A 23707-nucleotide genomic window follows, 5' to 3' on the forward strand; every position below is an offset into this window, starting at 1 on the left:
CTGCCCACGTAACATCAAGGCAACATGCTATAAGACACTGCTTAGACCCCAGCTCGAGTATGCGTCGTCAGTATGGGACCCACACACAAAGGCCAACGTCAGCAAGCTCGAGAACTGCCAACGGAGAGCAGCCAGGTTCTGCACAGGTGACTTATCGCAACACCAGCAGCGTCACTGCTATGATGACCCAACTGAGCTGGGACACCTTAGCATCCCAACATACCAAAGCAGTCATGATGTACAGCGTCATCAACAACCTGGTAGATATCCGAGCCCAGCACATACTGATCCCTACTGGAGTACTAACCAGGGGCCACGCCAACAGATACTTTCAACCATTTACGAGCGTAAATTCCTACACGTTCTCCTTCTTCTCCGGAATCCGACTTTGGAACAGCTTACCTGAAGAAGTTATGTCAGCCCCGTCCCTTGAGGTCTTCCAGACAAGGATGGGTGCGCTGCATGAGTAACTCTAGAGCAAGTTGTTTTTAACCTGATTTTAACTGCACCGATGTTCCCTTCACTTATGTTCATATTCACATTGTGCGACGATGCTCCAGAGGAGCCCAGCACTTAATCAGGAAGAAGAAGAATAAATTGCACATAGATGATAGATATATATTGTTTTAGAATTTCTATGTCACTTTTTGTTATTTTGCCACGCAGTGAGAAAGACCCTTAAGGAAATGGTAAGTCTTATATTGTACCGTTAAAATCTATAGTCTTCAACGTTGTATGACATGCGTTGATAGTACATCTAGGAAGGCGATGGGGCAACTCAGAAATGATAACCGCATTAACCCTCATTTACATTTCCCATTACTGCTTACGGCCATATCGTTCATACTGAGATCTCGCAATTATGCACGAGAAAACATGGTCGCGTGATCAAATATGGCTGCCGCAGAATAATTTTGCAATGTTTACTTATTAAAAATAGTGTATTTTGCGCGTTAAAATGTAAAACAGAAAATATCATGGGCGGAAAGGACTCAAAATTATCATATATTACGCACGAGGAAGCTTTAAAACGGGGTAGGTCATATTGATATGATATTTGCCAATACAAGTTAAAAATTTCACTAAATTTTAGTCTAAAATAAATGTGGATGTCATCATTTCAGAGCTGTCAAATGTTGACACTCGAAATAACGCTTTGATAAAGTACTGTTATCAACTCATTGAGACAGTCCTGTTCAAAATGTCTCTACAGTGTATCAATATAACAGACATAATTGCTTAGCTAAACTGCTGTTTGTAAATGAAAACAAAAATCAAAACATCAGTCAAAGATTTATGGCTGTCGGTGTCAAAAGTTATAAAAGTTACAAATACTGATATTTGTTTAAATGGAAAAAATTATGTATGGGGATAAAGAGATGTTTTCACATTTTGTCTCATTAAGTTGTAAAAATAGCTGTTTCCATAAAGAGGATAAAGTCTATTTTATGGTGCCCATCCTAAAATTATTTGATATTCCAGATTGAATTTTAGATCAGTTTTGAATGAAATCAGTCATAAATATTTATCATGGCAAATTTACTTTTGACACCTCAACCAAAAAATGTTGAAAAACATTTTTTTTAGATAAACATACACTGTTCTCCATAAAAATTTGAGTTGCCAGTTATATTTTCAAAGTAGTCAGCGACTACTAAGGGTATCACGTTTAAACTGTAAACGTTTAAACGACAGTCAATATCAATATAAATCAGTTTAGTTCATTATGTTACGACGTTGCAAAGCTTGTTAACAGCTGCTGAAAAAGACTCTTATTAAAAACTATTTGTATCACGTGCACCACATGCCCCTTATTCACAATACCGTAAACATAACAATACACCATGTGCGGACGTGACGTCTTGAATATTTAACGCGCGTCATCACGTAATTCCCGCCTTTTGTTGCATGAGCATGACCCGAATCGTCTTGACCATTCGACGCTCGTCGGCACGAAGTGCACGAGGAAATTTTTCCGACGTTTCTTCATCGGCATTCATTTCAAGAGATATGGCAAACAATCTCCGTCTAGGAATATTTTTACCTAAATTGAAGTATGCATATTTTGATGTACATCATGTTAAGTAAAACATTGACAATTTTAAAATCGGTTTACTCTTAATTAGAAATGTTGGTTCGATATTAATTCGTCTTTGTTACAAAATATTACGGCATGTGAGTAGACAAAGTGTAACCCAATGGTTCGACAACGACGAGAACAGTTGGTTTTAATATTAAGTCATTGCGCTAGTGGGATATGCACTAAATGTGACTTCCGGAAATAATTGCTACTTTCAGTTTGGAGATGCGATGGCACTGATGCTTTTAAAACAGACATAGGGATACTGTTTAAACGGTAACGTTTCGTTTATTTAATTTCGTTTAAACGTTTAGAAAAATCTGTAAACGTGATACCCTTAGCGACTACTACTACTACTAGTACTAAATTGAGCCATGCTCTGGGTAAGAACTAAAGAAGTCAATTTTGTAGCACTGTTTTGATTTGACAGTTTTTTTAATCTGATTTTAGGGAAAGGGCCTGGCCTTTTTTTAAGAGGACAAAAAAATGTGAGAAACACCTAATTTGGGGGAAAAATAAGGAAAGTCTAAAATAATCAATAATAGTGCTGCAACAATACATCAAAATCCATATTGCAATATATTGTCAGTTCCAAAACCCGTATCGCAATATATTGCAATATATTGCTAGCTTGTACCAGAATTATTACTCGCCAGCTAATCATCAAAACCAACTTAATTACATGAAGTTGAACCAAAAGTTTTTTTTCATCCAAAAATCGGGTCCGGTAACCGGACCCATTCCCAATGGAATTTTTTTTATATTTTTCCCAAATGGGAGCTAAAAATTTGCAATGGAAGGTTTAAAAAAAAAAAAGATTTTTTTTTTTTTTTAGATCTCAATATTTTGTTCATCTCCCATCCATATAAGATCAACCTTAGTAAATATAATACTGGACACACTTGTATCCTCAGTCTTTAAGCATTTGTTGGCAAAACAACAACACTAATTTTCCAATTTTAGTCAAAACACTGCAAATTTTTCCCAATCCAAAGGGACCCGGCCCCATTCCCAAAATGGTGAAAAAAAACACTGTGAACATAACCTTTGTATTGTATGTTTATGTTTTAGTTATTGGCAATTCTAGCCTTTTTTACAAAATGCTTTATTTTTTTATTCTTCAATTATCTCTTTTTTTGGCTTATCAAAGCATTTTGTTATGAAAGATTATTATTGTCATTCTGTCCATTGGATATTCCCATTAAACATTAAAAATGTTGTGCAATTGTGCACTGAATACTGCATACAGCGTTCAGCGTTCGTTTCGTCTGCCATTTTGAAAAGTTGAGAACTATTATAAAAGCAGACAAGAAGAATAATAACCCAAAAGAGAATTGTGGATGTTTATAAGCCGGTTGTGTAACTTATCAGAATGCTTTTACATAAAAAAATGTTTGATCATTATTACTTCTGTTAGTAATAATATCAATTTACATTTTTATTATGTAATTAATTGTGGGTTTTTTCGTATTTCCATAACTTCATCTTAAATTTAACAGTATGACATGCAAAAGCAGATCTTGCGGACTCCCATGTTACAACGCTACTCAGTATAATAGACTTTTTAGAATGCTAAATTTACGTAACAATTTATTTTTTACTTAACACCGATTTGTTTTGTTTACCTTGATATCATTATTTCGGATGGCTTTTCTGGACAAAATGTGGATTAATTTTTGTAGAATTTTCGTACCGGTATGATGAAAGTGGTATCGCAATACAATATGCGGATTGCGTATTGCGATATATACAGATATATCGGTATATTGTTGCAGCACTAATCAATAATATATTTTACTGTTTTTCAAATTCAAGGCAACAGATAATTTAATTATGCCAAATTTGTATATTTTCTACACTGGATCAGGTTAACTTATATAATTGAAAGGTTTCCAAAAAATTTTTAGATATGTTTGTTTAGGGGAAAATCTCTGTAAGAGGGGAAAAATACGTCTTGGGGAAAGGGCTTATATTTGGCGCATCTCAAAGAAGGAATAAACAAATTTGATTGATATTATGGGGATAAAGTAGCGGGCGCAAAGATTGTAAGTGACCAGTGATATCGCCAGCTGTCGGTGCCTCCAGAGAACACTGAACATATACAGGTGGAAATTAATGAAGTGAGTTTTTAAAAAATAAACAAGCAATGCAAAAAAATTGTCAACTTTTTTCTTTAAGATCTTAGTGGAAACAGGTTTTGATTTGCATTTATGAACCTGCAGAAAAATTTTACAAATCATTAATGAGTACTAAGGAGCACAATGGTATATAAACTATCCAAATTCTTTTTTTTAACACTTGTTTATAGATTGACATATTTTTTAAGTTTCTTACTTTTGTCAAATATTCCAAGATTACATGGATAAAATAATTACCAAGAACTGTAAAACCATTTGTTTTAAGATTATCACCAAGTTATCAAGCATTAACATGAATACAATTATTTGGAATCTTTTTATAGTTATACTTAAATTGATGACACCAAGTGGATTGCTGATATATATAATGTAATTTATGTGTATATACATGTATCAAATAAAATCTCAATGGTGGCATTGTTGTTGTACTTAAACCTTTACCACTTCTAAAGAAACATATTTTGAAGTATTTGTAGACACCTAGAAAGTGAAATTAAAGTAAAGACCTTTCTTGCTAGAGTCAAGTTTTAAAGGCTTTATTTCCAGCCCTTAGATACTAATTAGCAGCAAACAGCATAAAATCTGAACAGACTGCGAGTAAGCTGTTCTGGTTTTATGCTCTTTGTACATAGCCATTTTCACTTTGCTTCTTAGTGGGAAAGGGTTAAGCTATAAATTGTTTACTGGTCTAATCCATATTCACAAACATTAACATGTATCTATTCAATGATCTGTTGCACCGCTTTAATACAACCATCCTCCTATTTTAATCACAGTGTTTGTTTTGGGAAAGCATTCAGGGATATTTTTGTGTCCCCCAGTCTATACTGGGGGACATATTGTTTTTTTCGCCCTGTCTGTTCGTTGGTTTGTTTGTTGGTTTGTTTGCGTCAAACTTTAACATTGGCCATAACTTTTGCTATATTGAAGATAGCAACTTGATATTTGGCATGCATGTGTATCTCATGGAGCTGCACATTTTGAGTGGTGAAAGGTCAAGGTCATACCTCAAGGTCAAAGGTCAAATATAGAGGGGGGACATAGTGTTTCACAAATACATCTTGTTTTATTTTGCTAACACGCACTATAAGCATTAGAACAAAAGTGATTTTCAGCTCACCATTTGATCACAATGTGCTCATGGTGAGCTTTTCTGATCGCCTTTTGTCCGCCACGCTTTCGAAAAAGATTACGGTTGTTTGAAAAACATGGCCACCAAGGGGCGGGGAATTTTTTCCTAATAATTTGCTATAGTAAAGCCTTGTTAATACTCTAGAGTAGAGGCCACATAACACAGTTTCATTTATTGTCTGATCTTCATGAAACTTGGTCAGAAGTTTTGTCCCAATGATGACTTGGATGAGTTTAAAAATGTTTTGGTTGGTTGAAGAGCATTGCCAACAAAGGGTGAGGCATTTTTGCTAATAAGGCTATAGTAAAAACTTGTTAACACTCTTAAAGTCACATTTATTGTACAATCTTCATGAAACTTGGTCAGAACATTTGTTCTTATGATATTTTGGACGAGATTGAAAATGGTTATGGTTGCTTGAAAAACATGGCCGCGATGGGGCGGGGCATTTGTCTTATATGGCTATATATTACTAAAATGAAACCTTGTTAACACTCTAGAGGCCACATTTATTGTCTGGTCTAAATGAAACTTGGATATAGGATTTGTGCCAATGATATCTTGGAGGAGTACGAAAATGGTTCCAGTTGGTTGACTAACATGGCCGCCAGTGGGAATCGCATTTTCCTTATATGGCTTAAGTAAAAACTTGTTAACAATGTAAATGTCACTTTTATAGTTCAATCTTCATGAAACTTTGTCAGGACATTTGTTCTAATGATATCTTGGGGATGCACTGTGCAGGTCCGTTCCTTTGTATCTCAGGTGAGCGACTTTAGTCCTTTCAGGCTCTATTGTTTTGTATTATATTTTCTTAAGTTCAAATCATAGAACTAGATATGCTTATAAATTGACATTTTCAATTCAATTTTAATTGTCTTTTTTGGAAATGTTAATTAAGGACTGTTGGGCAGTCATATTAGGAAAAATATTTACTTTTTGACAACAATTTGAACAAAAAACAATGCTCTATCACTTTACATACTCCTTCAAGTTGTTGTTTTAGCAGGGTTTGTATGCCCCTGGTAGAGTGGCATATAACATTTAAACTGTCTGTCCGTCCGTCCGTCAGTCTGTCCGAAAACTTTAACATTGGCCATAACTTTTGCAATATTGAAGATAGCAACTTGATATTTGGCATGCATGTGTATCTCATGGAGCTGCACATTTTGAGTGGTGAAAGGTCAAGGTCATCCATCAAGGTCAAAAGTCACAAAATACAATCCAAGGGAAGTAATTAGCTTTAAAAGGGAGATAATTTCTAAACCTGCCAAATGATATATTGAAATTTTATTTCAAAGCGGCACAATAGAGGGCATTGTGTTTCTGACAAACACATCTCTTGTTAAGTATCTAATATTATAATTCATTATTTATGAAATATAAATACACATGATGAGTATAACTAGCAGTAATATTTTCAGTGTCAGATGCAGAGTTGAAGAGGTTGAAGGATGCTTTCAAGAGGTTTTCAGTGCTCGGTGGATTTATAACAGAGAATGTCTTCTGTAGGGAGGTGTTGTGGGATTCGGTCCCACAGAAAGTGGCACAGGTACTTTGATAGGAATCGTTCTTAAAAAATCATAATTATAACACATTTAAATACTCTTTCATGTGTTATCTCGGCTCTGAAAAATGCAACATATGCTCAGAGATCACAATCAGAGTTTCAAGTAATTCACATACACTTGAATACATAATTAATTTAAGTTATCTGAACAGATAAAAAACTTTGAAGTAATGTAGCTAATAGTTAGGATTTAAAATGTTGTTATGATTTAAACTGTCAACATTACAACAGAGCATGTTTCATATGTTCATTAAATTGTGTAACTTTTCTCATGACTGTAGTTTGGAGATTTTGCTGTAAAAAATGGTTGAAACTCTTTGTCAATTGTTTATAATATAAATAGGCTAATACCCCCACCCCCCTTTCATCGCATTTAAATTAATGTGTAAAGATATATACTAGGAAAAGGCAAAGAAGTGTTAATCATTGGGTTGGGACACTATTTAAGACTTCAAAAACTAAATATTGAAGTGACAAAAGTTATCATTAAACTAGTTTATTATGATATAAAAGACAAAAAAGTAAAAAAAAAAACGTGTCAGGATCAGAAAGACATTTTAAAATAAAGCAGAGTTAAATTTATTAAACATAGTTTGAAATAACTAATTTTAAATGTACAGTCCAACCTGACTTAGCGGCCACCTGAAAAGAACTATCACCTGACTACAGTGGTTAGTCTGGATTCCCCGCAACGAAAATCCTTCAATATTACAATTTACACCTGATGATAAGATCACCTGTGTAAACCAGTCAATGGCCAGTATATGACACATATAAAACTTAATTCCTACTTTAATGAAGTGGAAATTCCGCTTTTTCTCATGTGTTTAGCATATAAAAAATGATAATGAAGCTCCACCTTTATAACCAATGTGCATGGTGTACTTGCAGCTGCTGTTCAAGGGGTTTGGGGGCACCTCCAAGGGGATCAGCTTCAAGGACCTGCTGGCAGGCATGGTGGTGCTCACCAAAGGTACCAAGGAAGAGAAAATCAAGTGTAAGTATTCTAGTGGTACAAGTTTATTTGGTTACTTCTTTCAGGTCATTTAAGTACTTACAGTTTAACTATCAACATCTACCGGTACTTTGAATTCAGGAACCACTGACAGTTCATGAAACCTTATAAGTTTGTGAAAAATGTAAAATATAAAAAATGGATTTATTTAATAAATTTTCCTTAATGTTTTATTGAAGTTATAGCATGTGGTTTAGATACATGTTTGTTCAATTAATGAGCAAGTTGATTGTTTAGTTTAATGATAATTTTAAGTGGTTTTCTTGAAATTATCATTTATTATAATTAAAGAATGACCATCCAATTATAAATATTGTAATGAATAAGCATGTTGTTTATTTAGTTTAATGATAATTTAAAGTGGTGTTCTTGAAATTATCATTTATTATAATTAAAGAATGACCATCCAATGATAAATATTGTAATGAATAAGCATGTTGTTTATTTAGTTTAATGATAATTTAAAGTGGTGTTCCTGAAATTATCATTTATTATACAGTCGAAACCAGATTGCTCGAACTCGTCGGGACCGGCAACAGCAGATCGAGCCATCTGGAATTCGAGCCATCCTATTTCTAATAAACTTTTATTTATGAACAAATCTGAAGTACATTTTTACCTCCAATTGAAGAGTACACATATTGCTTAAACTCCGTACTAATTTGTACTACTTTCTGCTTTTGCATTAATAAGAACCGAATATATACTTAATACTTGTATTTTAATACCAATATTTTAAAACAGTTACAAATACAATCAAACAAATATATATTAAATTATATCAGCACGTTTTAACGTAGCACATTTTTGGTAACACACAGCACTAAGGAACAAAACATGCATCCGCACTAAATACACATCATGTACATATGAGACAGTACTACATTTATTGATTTATTCATTTTTTTTTTAAGAATAACATTATGTCGGTCTATGACATAGACTATGTTGTGTTCCTTAGCTGTCGTCGAGAAACAAAGCCTTGTATTACATCCAGTTGAGATTGAACATGCTGTGAGTTTTGGCGCTCCTCGATATAATTTCTGATTACATTAATACAAAATGTCATCTTTTACCCAAATCAATTAATTATTTAGTTGATGACATGTTTGCAACCAGGGTTAAATCAATTATTGAGTGCCTTTAATCAAGCTGTCCTAATTGATTAACAGTCTATGCGACCCGAAGCGAGTTTGAGCCATCCGAACAAAAGAACATGTGAAAATTGTCACGGGGACCGTGAAAACAGTTCGAGCCATCCGATAATTCGAGCCTTGAGAATTCGAGCCATCCGACAAAACTTTATATGAATATATAGCAATACAAAATCGATGCTTTGGTGAGAGTTAGAGCCAACCGGAAATTCGAGCCAAGCGAGATCGAGCCATCGGGTTTCGATTGTAATTAAAGAATGAACTTCCAATTTTAAGTATCATAATAAGTCTAAGTTTTCGGACACTTAAATAATAAAAAAATTGTGTCAGAAAATTTTGATACAAAAAATATTCCAAAAAATACAGACGTCATAAAATGTAGAGACTTTCTAAAAAGATTGCATTGACAATAGGATACCAGTTTGCAGTATGCATAACGTCCTTATATATACAGGGTTCTCAATAAGAGCCGGCCGCCGGCCAAATCGGCCGTTTCAAATCAGATTTTGGCCGGTTGAAAATCGCTCAGATTAGGAAAATACATGAAGGCAATTGACTTTTTGAAATTTGCATGTCTTTTCAGTAATTTTGCTCCTATTTGCTATTAAGCAAAGACGTCGCTTCATTATCTCCCTTAACGCATTACAACAACAAAAATGAAAAGGCGTATATTGGAATCGGTCAAAAAGCAGTAAAATATTTTGACGTTCTGTTCATTACATGTTGAGTTAAAATTTTACAAAAGTAATAGAGCTTTTTCCATTTATCTTTTGTTAGTTAAAAAAGCCAAAATTCATAAAATGCACACACAAATGCTCAAATTTAAGTGCCTGGTTGACCACTAAAATAGCCATAAAATGGCCAAAATGCAGGAAATCAAGTGCTCAATTAAAAAAAATTCAGGGGGAGCATGCCCCCCGGACCCCCTAGAAGGCCTGTTGGTTTCACATTTGGACCTGTTGGCTCAAAAGTTATTGAGAACTATAATTATAATTAATTACATATAATATTATGTGCTTGTCAAATACCACGCTGTATATACGTATAAATTATTTAGATATATATGTGCACTTTATTAATCATACCTTTACAATCTTTATTTATGTACAGAATGTTAATCAACAAATATTATTTTGTTTACCGATACTCTAGTATGAACCTGAAATTTATGTAATAAAATTAAATTCTGCAAACATGGGTGCATTACGTTTTGAAGTGTTACGTATTTGTCACAGTTATCTTTCTGGGTTGCAACTATTGTTTATCACACGTAAACATGGAATATACCCAATAAGGTAAATGTTATGGTCCATTGCCTTATGACCTTAATCCGGTCATAAAATCACATGATGGCATCGCCACCAAATAATTCGAAAACTGGGAAGAAATATGGTAAAATTTGCTGTAAAATGTACTGTCCTACAATTTCTAAATATTAATAAGTACTACATTATTGACAAAAACCTGTATGTCGGAAAATTTAGAGTAAAATAAAGGATAGGTGTAGGAATGTTATATGCACTTATTCTTTTACTGTTTTTGGCCCCTACCGGTTTTACCAGAGGAGACTTATGGTTTGCGCTCTGTGCGTCTGTCTGTCTGTGAGTCTGTCTGTCATACTTTTCTAGATCCTGCAATAACTTTAAAAGTTCTTCATATCTTTTCATGAAACTTGAAAACATGGATAGATGGCAATATGGAAATTATGCACGTCATTTCATTTTGTTCCTACGTCAAAAATTTTGGTTGCTATGGCAACAAATATAAGAGAAAAAAATTCTGACATTGGTGGAACTGGTAGGGGACATATATTGCTCGGCAATAGTCTTGTTCAAATCTGTTTCAGTGATATTCGCCATGTATGCTGATGACAGTTATTCCCTTATACAGAAGGATGATATGGACAGGAAAATAGTGGCCACAGAAGATCAAGTTCCTGATGCTTTGTCTCATCTTTTTGCAGAAGTAAGCACTGTTTTTGCATTGATGAAATAAATGATATTTCCGCAGAAAAGTTCTTATTTCCTTTAAACATGCAGAAGTTAATTGTACAAGAAAAAAATAGTATTTCTTAAGTCTAATGGTACATGCACTGATCATCAGTGTGTTTTGACAACATGTCTCTAGTTTGAGCAAGATTTTGTGAAGGAGTTAAAATTAAAAGGACCCAACTGCCAATGATCCCTTTAAGAAATGTGCTTGTCCTCATTATCAGTGGGATTAATCTTGGTACTATACAGATATTTGTCTTATGTTACTAGACTGATGTAGCCTGGCATCAAGAAGAAGCTTTGCAAAAAAACTACTGTAAAACTGTTAACATTAGTAGGCTTGAAATGTCATGTGACTGTATTTGTATGCCCTCTGGGTAGGGTGGCATGTTGTAGTGGCACTGTATGTCTGTCCGTGCGGCATTCTATTTTAAGGAGATTGTTTATGCAACGCTTTAAGATATTGAGCTGATTTTTGGTATATGAGTCTACCTAGATTACCTACAGATGAAGTGTGAGTTTCGTTTTGGTCCTTTGATATTTGGCTATGTTATGGGCCTTGTTTTCTCTAAATTTGCTGCTGTGGACTTCAAAGTGCTGTAGGGGGCAAATTGTTTCACAAATGCACCTCTTGTTTATCTTTTTTGGCACTAAAATGTGTGGATTTCCAATTAAAAAAAGACTTGTTCAATAAATGCGCGTGTATTAAAGTTCCCTGCTTGTCACTCATTACTGTTCAAAATTGTTGCCTAATGACATATCAATTAACCAATTCACGCCTTGTTAGCAAACAAGGCACGTCACTGTGGGAGGTTGTGTCAGACTTCATTTGACGATAAACTTATGTTCAAACAACAAAGCCATGAACCAATTAGTGGCAATCAGTTGCAGTTATAAACATTTACTGTTCTAAATTAAGCACAACTATGTAACAATTGACAAAGGTTGGATTATCAGTTTAGTTTGTAAGCAGCACAGATTTGAATCCTCACTTAAATGTTAACTGAACAACATTGAACATGTTTACCATGAACATACATTGTTTCTGGGCTAACTAAAATAAGATGGTGTAAAAAATTCTGTGTAATTGCAACCAAGGGTAAGCAGCTGAATAGTATGTCAAGTGTCAACCAAGTACCTGTACATTGTGTGCTACCTCTTAGCAGATTACAAAAGTGACACGCAAATGAATTGGATATTTTAAAACACAAGTTTGTGATTAAAAATGCACATCCTATTTTGGGTAATGTGTTTCTATTATACACAAAACCTTATTCTTCATTTCACTGCTCAAAGCTCTTCTTATGTATTTTTGTGTTTTTATACGCCCGTCTATGACGGGACGTATTATGGTATACCCCGCGTCCGTCTGTCCGTCTGTTAATGTCGTACGCTACGTCAAATATCCTTTGACAGATTTTCTTCAAATTTTAACACAATCTTAATATTGATAAACCCTGATCCCCTTTCGTTTTTGACGGAATTCTGAATTGTCGTTCCAGAGTTATGGGACTTTGTTCGTCAAAATTTCGTGATTTCATTGAATGTCCTACTGTAGCTCAAATATCCTTCGATGGATTTTTTTCAAATTTCAACACAATCTTAATATTGATAAACCCTGATCCCCTTTCGTTTTTGACGGAATTCTGAATTGTTGTTCCAGAGTTATGGGACTTTGTTCGTCAAAATTTCGTGATTTCATTGAATGTCCTACTGTAGCTCAAATATCCTTCGATGGATTTTTTTCAAATTTCAACACAATCTTAATATTGATAAACCCTGATCCCCTTTCGTTTTTGACGGAATTCTGAATTGTCGTTCCAGAGTTATGGGACTTTGTTCGTCAAAATTTCGTTATTTCATTGAATGTCCTACCGTAGCTCAAATATCCTTTGATGGATTTTTTTCAAATTTCAACACAATCTTAATATTGGTAAACCCTGATCCCCTTTCGTTTTTGACGGAATTCTGAATTGTTGTTCCACAGTTATGGGACTTTGTTGAATGTCAAGGAGACGGCGCTCCATGCTCATGTACTTATAAAATAAACCATGTATTCAAATACAAATAAACTGAAGTAAAAAAATGATTCAAAGGGTTATTTATTACCTTACTACTTCATTGGCGAACGACGGGCGTATCATGCGCTCATGGCGCAGCTCTTTATTAGATATACATCCTAGGAAAGTTCACCTGTTGATGCTAATTTAGCCACTGTGAAAACAGCAAGCTGAGCTATTAAGCGTTGGGACTTGTGTGTACAAACAACAAAATCCAGGGAAATTAGTAACCCACAATTAGTTAATCAATGTTTTGCAGTGCAACATTATTGTGTTATACCAATGTTTGTTACATGCGAAAGATATCACATATAATTTAATGGACAATTAATGACCTCATATGGTTCCTCCATGACAGGGAGACCAGGTGAGCTATGAGCGCTTCCGTCGGTGGGTGTACTCCAATCCAGAAGCTACCATCATCACCAAGTGGCTGCTGACCGAGACCATGGCCTTCACTCTGTCTGATGACACAGAAACCCCCACCTTCTATCAGACTCTAGCCGGTGTCACACACTGTAAGAGCTCAGAAGGCAGTATGACAGTTTGGTACTGTAGAGAGTTGATTTGGAAAGAAATTTGCTTATCATTTCTTTATCTGTGCTCTGTAAAAAGGTGTTTAATACATGTGCGTCCGCACAGGCTCATCAGTGATGTCACTTTCCTCTTTTATGATATTTTTCTTTTAAAGCAAGTATCTTCTTAGTAAAAATCAATTTTAGTGATAAATTGTCATACCTGATTAGCCTGTGTAGACTGCAGAGGCTGATCTGAGACAACACTTTACGCACAAGCATTAAACCCCCTTTTCACAGAGCACGGCTCATATGGGATACAACAGCTTCACTTTCAACCCTTCATGTGTATGCTTGAATGCAAAAATGGGCGGTGATGCTACAAACATGGTACTTCTCTTCATGTGAATAAAATTTTGCTTATCAATGTTTTGTACTTACTTAACTCTGTAAATCAAGTGCCTGTGTAATTTGTCTTTTACTGTATGTCATGTACAATTGGTATCTGAAGTAAAGTTATTTTTTCCATAAAAAGTTAAAATTAGCCTCATATTTACCTTTAAGTAGCCATGTTTGATGTCAAGAATTTTGCAACCACAAACAAAGATGTTTTTTACGCCCAGTTCCTGAATAATATACATGTATTGTAAACGTTATATCTTAACAGTGGAGGAGGCTGACATCATTGATCTGGAGAGGAAGTACTGGAACTTGAAGGCACAGTCAAAGACAGGGAAGTTTGACCAGGAGACTTTCAAGTCATTTGTGTACCCAACCATCCCTGAATCACTATGTGAAGGTTTGTAGAAGAAACAATAATTGCTGGCCTATATTGACTAGCTATTTACTAACTTATTCTGGGTCCATATTGACTAACCTATTATGGATCCATATTTACTAGCCTATTCTAGGTCCATATTTACTAACCTATTCTGGGTCCATATTTAATAACCTATTGTGGGTCCATATTTTCTGACCTATTCTGAATCCATATATACTAGCCTATTCTGGGTCCATATTTAACCAGGTTTTCCGAAGGAAAAAACTGGTTATTAGATTGGCGAATGCGGGCAGGCTGGCGGGCTGGCTGGCGGGCGGGCGGAACAAGCTTGTCCGGGCCATAACTTTGTCGTTCATTGTGAGATTTTAAAATCATTTGGCACATTTGTTAACCATCATTAGACGGTGTGTCGCGCGAAAAAATTACGTCAATATCTCCATGGTCAAGGTCACACTTTCAGTTCAAAGGTAAAAAATAGCCATAAATGAGCTTGTCTGGGCTATAACTATGTCATTCATTATGAGATTTTAAAATCATTTGGCACATTTGTTCACCATCATGGGACGGTGTGTCGCACGAAAGAATCACGTCAATATCTCCAATGTCAAGGTCGCCACGACTAAAAATATATTTATTTTAAAATAAACTTACAAAGGGGGTTAATTTTGTTTGTTCATTTCAAAAGTTCAGTTTGAGTTGTCTCCCTTTATCAGATTTTTTTTCACAATGAAAACCTGGTTTTGTGACAATTTTGTCCCTTGTTACTAACCTATTCTGAGTCCATATTTACTGACCTATTCTAAATCCATATTTACTAACCTATTCTGGATCCATATTTACTAACCTATGCTGGGTCTATATTTACTGACCTATTCTGGGCACATATTTAACCAGGTTTTCCGGGCTGGCGGGCGGGCGGAACAAGCTTGTCCGGGCCATAACTATGTCGTTCATTGTCAGATTTTAAAATCATTTGGCACATTTGTTCACCATCATTGGACGGTGTGTCGCGCGAAATAATTACGTCGATATCTCCAAGGTCAAGGTCACACTTTGAGTTCAAAGGTCAAAAATGGCCATAAATGAGCTTGTCCTGGCCATAACTATGGCATTCATTGTGAGATTTTAAAATCATTTGGCACATTTGTTCACCATCATGGGACGGTGTGTCACACGAAAGAATCACGTCAATATCTCCAATGTCAAGGTCGCCACGACTAAGAATAGATTTTTTTTTAAAACAAACTTACAAAGGGGGTTAATTTTGTTTGTTCATTTCAAAAGTTCAGTTTGAGTTTTCTCCCTTTATCAGATTTTTTTTTCACAATGAAAACCTGGTTTTGTGACAATTTTGTCCCTTGTTACTAACCTATTCTGGGTCCATATTTACTGACCTATTCTGGGTCCATATTTACTAACCTATTCTGGGTCGGTATTTGCTAACCTATTCTGTATCCATATTAACTAACCTATTTTGGGTCCATATTTACAAACATATTCTGGGTCAATATTTACTAACCTTTTCTTGGTCCATATTCACTAATCTATTCACGGCAAGTATTTACTTATCTATTCTTCCCCCATGTTTATCAACCTATTGTGTGCCAAAAGTTACTTACCTATTATTGAGCCTTATTCACCTATCTATTCTAGTTTCATATTTGCTATCCTATTCTGGGTCCAAAATACCCAATCTATTCTGGGCCCATATTCATATATATATATTCTGGGTTCATATTTGATATTGTATGCTGAGTCCATATTCACCAATCTATTCTGGGTTCATATTTGATATTGTATGCTGAGTCCATATTCACCAATCTATTCTGGGTTCATATTTGATATTGTATGCTGAGTCCATATTCACCAATCTATTCTGGGTTCATATTTGATATTGTATTCTGAGTCCATATCCACCAATCAATTCTGGGTTCGTATTTGATATTGTATGCTGAGTCCATATTCACCAATCTATTCTGGGTTCGTATTTGATATTGTATGCCCAGTCCATATTCACCAATTTATTCTGGGTTCGTATTTGATATTGTATTCTGAGTCAATATTCACCAATCTATTCTGGGTTCGTATTTGATATTGTATGCCGAGTCCATATTCACCAATCCATTCTGTGTTCATATTTAGTATACTGATCTGGAATCACATTCCCTGCCTATTATGGAGCAGTTTTTGCTAACCTATTTTTAGTCAAGAATGAAGACTGGGTTTAAATATTTATGCCAACCACCCGGGTCATTTGTGTCATGATGGACAAATACTGATCATTAATAACTGTTTCAATACCTTTTATTGTTACATTGTTATCTGAGAAAAGGCTTGCGGATTCAAACACAAATCTTGAATTCAATGTTTGGGTATGTTAACAAGCATGAATAAAGTATATGTATAAATATATTTGGATTTTTGGTGAATTAATACTATTAAATCTCCTTGGTTGCTGAATGTTGAGCTCAGCAGATAATCAACCATATTTTTAGCTCACCTGAGCACAAGTTGCTCATGGTTTGTATTTTTCATCAACTTGTGTTCATGGTTTGTTGTGCATAGTCTGTCATTATTTGTAAATACTTACCTTTTGAACACTCCAGAGGCACACATTAATTGCCCAATCTTCATGAAAATTGGACAGAATGTTTGTCCCAATGATATCTCAGCCAAGTTTGAAACTGGGTTTCTTGGGGTCAAAAATGAAAGAAAGAGCTGTGAACACCCTAGAAGTCACTTGTTTTGCCCAATAGTAATAGTACTTGTTCAAAAATGTTTTTGTTGAAATCTCATTGGGGTTTGTAAAATTGTTTTAGTTTGTAAAAAACATAGGGAATGATGTGGGTAGTTTTTCATGAATGGCTTTATTTTAACCTACATGTACATGCATTGAACCCTCTATACATATTATTTTTGGCAGAGTCATCATGAAACTTCCACAGACTATAATTATGTTCTGATATCGGGGCTGAGTGATAAAAGTGTATAATTGCATTGATAAAGAGCTGTTGGGGTTGAACCTTGCCAGCTTTGATCAGTTAAGTTCCCTGTGGTCTCAGGTGATGGTCATAGGGCTATGGGCCATCTTGTCAAAGCTTATTGTTTTGTCTATGGGATAATATAGGAAGTCTTTTTTTTCCAAGAGTTTTCTTCGACAATCAATATTTATGTCTGACGTTTGTAAGGTTTATTTTCAGCTTTATTCATGGCATTTGATGAAAACCTTGACAACCACATTGACTTCAAGGAAATAGCCTGCGGAGTGTCTGCATGTTGCCGAGGTCCCTTAATGGAGAGGCAGAAATGTAAAACTAGTTAGCGTTGTAATAGTTTTAATTTTTTCAAATCAATATTAGTTGTTTGTGTTAACAAAAATTCCATTGGTTGATACTTTTATTGTCCATTTATGTTTAATACAATTAACCCTTTCCCGATTGGAAGCAAAGTGAAAAAGGCTATGTGCAAACAGCAAAATACCAGAACATCCTGCGAGTAACTCGCAGTCTGTTCAGGTTTCATGCTGTTTGCTGACCATCAGTATCTAAGGTTTGGAGATGAAGCCTTACAAACTTGAATCTAGTAAGAAAGGTCTTAAATAAAACTATAATTTTCTAAGGGACTACAAATGCGTGAAAATACGTATCTGAGTGGTAAAGGGTTAAAAGGGCATTACAATTCATGTTTGGACTCAAACACCCTGTCATAAGCAACAAGGCTATTGAAATTAACAGTAATTAAAGAAACATTGTCATGCAAACAGTTTTGCTTAGTATTTTTTCATGAAATGTTTTCACAAATTCTGTTTATCTGAAACTGGATATCATCCAATGACAAATAAATGTTCAATCGACATAATTTTTAATTCACTTAATAAAACATGCCTAAGCTTTTCAAGCCTATCATGTATTTCAGTCTGCTTCAAAATCTTTGATACAAAGCATGACAACAAGCTGGATGAGGGTGAACTCAGAGAGATGGTGGACGCGCTGGTGGCTATCAGGATGGACAACAAGGCTCCTGATGAACTGGTTCTTACATACTCTGATACTCATAGTTTGCCATCTTTTGATTTACATTGTGTTGTCATTGAATTCTATGAGCTTTTTCAATGTATTCCCTGAGGTTGTTATTAAATTCTATTTGGGTTTTTCGTTTAACTGTCTACTTTTTGTTATTGAATTCTCTGAATGTCCATTGAATTCACGGAGCTTCACTATGATGCAATCTGAATGTCCATTGAATTCACAGAGCTTCACTATGATGCAATCTGAATGTCCATTGAATTCACGGAGCTTCAATATGATGCAATCTGAATCTGTCTACTTATCAATGTTTAATGACTTGCTGAATTGTTCATATCTTGATGGAACGTACTTCATATAACATCACACTTAATTAAGGATATTCTTACATGATATCATTTTTTGTCAAGACACATTTTAAAACAAAAATGTAACCTTTATTGACAGCTTGGCATTCAATTTGACATTATTTGGATGTATGTCAGTTTTATTCACATATTTATTGATACAAAATGTAGTTGTTTCTGGCTACAGGAAAGTGACATGTACCTGAGACTGGACCCCGGCATGGTTGCCAAGGAGATCATCACCAGCCTTGACTCAGATCAGGTGGGGAAGAAATTAATGAACATTGCCATACTAATGTTTAGGGTATTTCAGTACATGTACTTATAGATTAACTTAAACTTAAAACAAGACAAATACAATAATGTAAACATAAGATGTTTGTACTATATAATGGATAATATATCAGTTAATATATAAAAAAACACACTCATGCAAATTTATTTAAACATTTTAGATCATCTTATCCCGTTTATATCCCTTACCTTACCATTTACCTGTCAAAAAAGTTGTTTTCATGTTGTTTGGATGTTTAATTGCTCTTGATGCCTGACCCCAAACTGGTTTGTGATACAGTATCACAAGATAAGCATATTGGCTGGGCTGTGTGAAAAGGGGGTTTAATGCATGTGCGTAAAGTGATGCCCCAGATGAGCCTGTGCAGTTCACACAGGCTAATCAGGGACAACACTTTCCACCTAAACTGGATTTTCGTGAAGTAGAGTCTTCCTTGACATTAAACATCCAATCAAAGTGGAACGTGTCGTTTCTAATTAGCCTGTGCAGACTGCACAGGCTAATCTCGGTCGACACTTTATGCAAATGCATTAAACCCCATTTTCACAGAGCGCGGTCCATGGCCCGTATTCACCAAACAATTCTTAGACTTAAGTCTAAGAATAAAGAAAATTCTTTAAATTAGAATATTCAAGAATTTCTTTAATTTTGAGTCAAACTCTGCAGTAAACATCTATCTATATTATTCTTCATATAGAACATGGTGTTAATGACATAATCACCAGTGGAGGCCTGTATATATTCAAACACTGAACACAATTTTCTTGGTTCAAAGTCTATTCTTTATTCTTAAGTCTAAGAATCGGTTGCTGAATACGGGCCCAAATCATTGCACACTGAAGTGCAAGGAGCGCAAGCACAGTTGTTTATGTATACGATTCCCCAGTCCATGTTGCTGATGTATTGATTGATCAGAAAATAGTTCATTTGAATATTCTCCCAGAATATAAATGGAGCACTTGTCAGTTCATTGCATAAATATTTGCTCTATGCACAGGTGAAGATAAGTAGAGCTTGTGAATTGAAAAGTTTAAATTGGTTAGCAGACAGAAAATATATGACCTAAAAACTAAAAATACATCATGACCTTCTTACAAAGACTTGTATAATATGTATACTTTATGCAGGACGGGTGTATCAGTATGGAGGAGTTCTTGGTATGGACTGTGAACAACGCCCTCTGTGAGGACTTCCTGGATCTCCTTAGTCAGGTAGCACGTTACTCTTGCTGTATGTGTCACATTCATTGCCTGTCACAATTACCATGGTTACATGGGTCACATTGAAAGTCGTAATATGTCAAACATGTTCAATCACGCATTTATATTTATATGTAAATAATTATAAATAGTATAAGCCATTTATTTGCTATTATAAGAAAATCAGTTTATTTTACCCCATTTAAAAGTGCAGAATAAAAAAGGTATTACTAACTATGACTTCATGTATTTAATAACTATTTTTGCATGTATAATCTAATTTGTATGGTTACATCAGGTTGTGTCTTATTCAGGCTTTTACCGCTATGCCTTTTAAACTTCCAAATTAATGTGTCACGATCTTCTTATCATGGTTATCCAGGGCCTGAAATTTTCACAAGTGCTTGCATGCCCTCAACGGATAGCTGTTTTCATGTTAATGTGAGGAATTAAATCACAAAAGCGCCAACCAGCTGTGCCATATGAATATGAAAATATTGTAGGTTACAGATATTCATGTGGATAAGACAATATTGTTCATTACAGATTTGCCATGTGCTGTTAGGACTGAAACCAACAAGCCCGGAAGAAGAAGGAAAAATTATTCTGTAAGTGCTTCTTTATTCTCTCCCATTATGCACAAAATATCAGTAAATATTTTTTTAGTGAAATCAGCTATTAAAAAGCTAATTCTGTTATGATCTGGGTAGGTTGCTTATTATTATACCCCCTAAAATTAATTTCGGAGGTGATATAGTAATTGGTCCTGTCCGTCTGTCCATCCGTCTATGCGTCCGTCTTTCGGTCCGAAACTTTGTCCAGAGCATAACTCCAGATCTATTCAATGGATTTACTTTAAACTTAGAATGTAAACAGATGGCAACTAGGAGAAGTGCAGTGACCAAGAACCATAACTCTATCTACCTTAGTTCTTGAATTGTTTACCTTAATTTTATTTCAAAGTAAATTTTTGTCTGGAGCATAACTCTAAATCTACTGAAGGGATTTACTTGAAACTTGAAATATTGACATATGGCAAGTAGGAGAAGTGCAGTGACTAAAAACCATAACTCCATCTACCTTAGTTTTTGAATTATCTCACTTTATATAATTTCAAAGTAAAAAAAATTCTGGAGCAAAACTCTAAATCTACTGAAGGGATGACTTGAAACTTGAAATATAAACAGATGTCAAGTAGGAGAAGTGCATTGACTAAGAACCATAACTCTATCTACCTTAGTTTTTTAATTATCTTCCTTTATTTAATTTCAAAGTAAATAATATAAATTCAAAATAACTCTAAATCTACTGAAGGGATGACTTGAAACTTGCAATATATACAGATGGCAAGTAGGAGGAGTGCAGTGACTAAGAACCATACCTCTATCTACCTAAATTTTTTAATTATCTCCCTTTATTTAATTTCAAAATAAATGTTTGTCTGGAGCATAACTTTAAATCTACTGAAGGGATTTACTTGAAACTAGAAATATAAACAGATGGCAACTAGGAGAAGTACAGTGAACATGAACCATAACTCTTTCGGCTGTAGTTTTTGAATTGTCTCCCTTTATTTTATTTTTATATATTGTTTTAATTATTTTATTGATTTATAATTTTAAATTATATTTAATTTAATTTCATAGTAAATATTGAAGCTTTTCAATTTTTTATATCTCTCTTTATCTAATTTTTCAATAATATTTTAATTTGAACACTGAATTTTTCACTGTAAAATGAATAGATGAGTTAAAGGAAAAATACAGTGGTCAAGAACAGTGACTGTTTAAAGTCTTCTTTTTTAATTACCTCCCTTTCTTTCATTTCCTGATATTGTATTCTTTACAGCATAACCCAAACACTATATAACTAATTGATCCTTGAAATATAAATAGATGACACAGATGCCATGTTTTAATATCATAAATACATACCAGTTATCTTTAGCTAATCCCTTTCCAGGGAGTTAATTATCCGGAAAACTTTGAGCGCTGGGAATCATCCACCTCTAACAAAGAAAACCAAGTCAGGTTAAACATAGTACAATGTAACCTAACTGGAAAACAAGAACAACAACTCATCTTTCCTTTCCGGACAACCACGAGTGCACGCCTATTTTGGCTCAGGACTTTTTCGTTGTTTAATCGTGTTTATTGTCGGAGTTTGAAGGAAAAAAATTTATTTATCTTTTCTGTATATTATTCGGTTTACTTTTTTATACTTTTTAATGCAGTTTTTGTTATAATTCTGCTTTTGCTGGGTATCTTTGTTAATAGTGCTCATGTACATGGGCACGTGCACCACGAGGTTTTCGTTCAATTTCCTTCTATAGGTAATCCACGAGGACTTCGTGCCTTTTTCCTCAATAAATAATTGAGGGCATTTGTACAGCGTTTGTTTATTTACTAGTTGTACTCTGCTTAAAAATAAGCGGTGTGCGATTTATGGTCTTACGACACATGGAAACAAGCTGGTCGCCGTCGGACGTCAGTCAGCCGCAAACGCCACAAACCTCTAACAGACATTGATGATCCGGTGACTTCACTGGTCACGGATGACCAGCTGACATTTCAGTCACCGGATACCGGGCACAATGGTGGTGTTGTCTGTCGGTTGTCATCTGACCGTATGACTCCCACCATACATACCGGCGACATTGATCGTGGACCTAAGGATCGATCAATGTTTGACCAAATGGCAGCCTGCCATTCTACGGTCTTTGGCCGGTGACGTAACCAGTCATGATATGATATGATATGACCGACCGGTCCGGTCCGGTCATGATATGACCGGCTGGTGTCCGGTCCGGTCATGATATGAAGGGCCAGTCACCGGTCCGGTCATGATATGACCGGCCGGTCACCGGTCCTGTCCAGTCATGATATGACCGGCCGGTCACCGGTCTGGTGATGATATGACCGGCCGGTCACCGGTCCAGTCCGGTCATGATATGACCGGCCGGTCACCGGTCCGGTCATGTTATGACCGGCTGGTCACCGGTCCGGTCCGGTAACCTTCACCGGTCCGGTCACCTTCACCGGTCTGGTCACCGGTCAACATTCAGAAGAAGGCATCAATCTTCATCATCGGATGACTCTTCTTCCAACTCATCATCGACGAAAGAATCTTCGTCATCAAGGAGTAGACATTGGACACGCTCATCTTTGTCGAGCGATTCTCATCGCCGCTACGTGCGTAAACAATCACGTCGTCGTGAGACGCTATTCCAGAAAATCCCGGTCCCATCGCAGTCGATCTACATCTTGACATCGCAGCCGATCCAGATCTCGACATCGCAGAAAATGAGGACATCGACAAACCTCACGTAGACATCGTACCTACCATTCGGATAGTCGATCACCGTCTTATTCCTTTATGGAATCACATGTTTCCTCACCACATGTG

The 23707-nt window shown here is 35.4% G+C and overlaps 1 protein-coding gene across 2 annotated transcripts in view; it reads left to right on the top strand.

Moving 5' to 3' along the window:
* Positions 1-856: 856 nt before the first annotated feature.
* LOC127870323 (ubiquitin carboxyl-terminal hydrolase 32-like) overlaps positions 857-23707 on the top strand; it is a 92209-nt gene continuing 69358 nt past the window's right edge. Inside the window, exons 1-11 of one of the 2 annotated variants that reach the window (XM_052412954.1) lie at positions 857-1035; positions 6775-6902; positions 7812-7917; positions 10936-11054; positions 13499-13658; positions 14323-14454; positions 17637-17744; positions 18352-18467; positions 18996-19070; positions 20231-20314; positions 20849-20910. In XM_052412954.1, coding sequence (XP_052268914.1) covers positions 978-1035; positions 6775-6902; positions 7812-7917; positions 10936-11054; positions 13499-13658; positions 14323-14454; positions 17637-17744; positions 18352-18467; positions 18996-19070; positions 20231-20314; positions 20849-20910 — 1148 coding nt within the window. In that variant the 5' untranslated portion in view covers positions 857-977. Of the gene's footprint in view, positions 1036-4063; positions 4201-6774; positions 6903-7811; positions 7918-10935; positions 11055-13498; positions 13659-14322; positions 14455-17636; positions 17745-18351; positions 18468-18995; positions 19071-20230; positions 20315-20848; positions 20911-23707 lie in introns of those variants that run through there. The other variant, XM_052412962.1, reaches the window with a different exon arrangement.

The sequence above is a fragment of the Dreissena polymorpha genome, chromosome 1, assembly GCF_020536995.1.
Source record: "Dreissena polymorpha isolate Duluth1 chromosome 1, UMN_Dpol_1.0, whole genome shotgun sequence".
NCBI lineage: Eukaryota > Metazoa > Mollusca > Bivalvia > Myida > Dreissenidae > Dreissena > Dreissena polymorpha.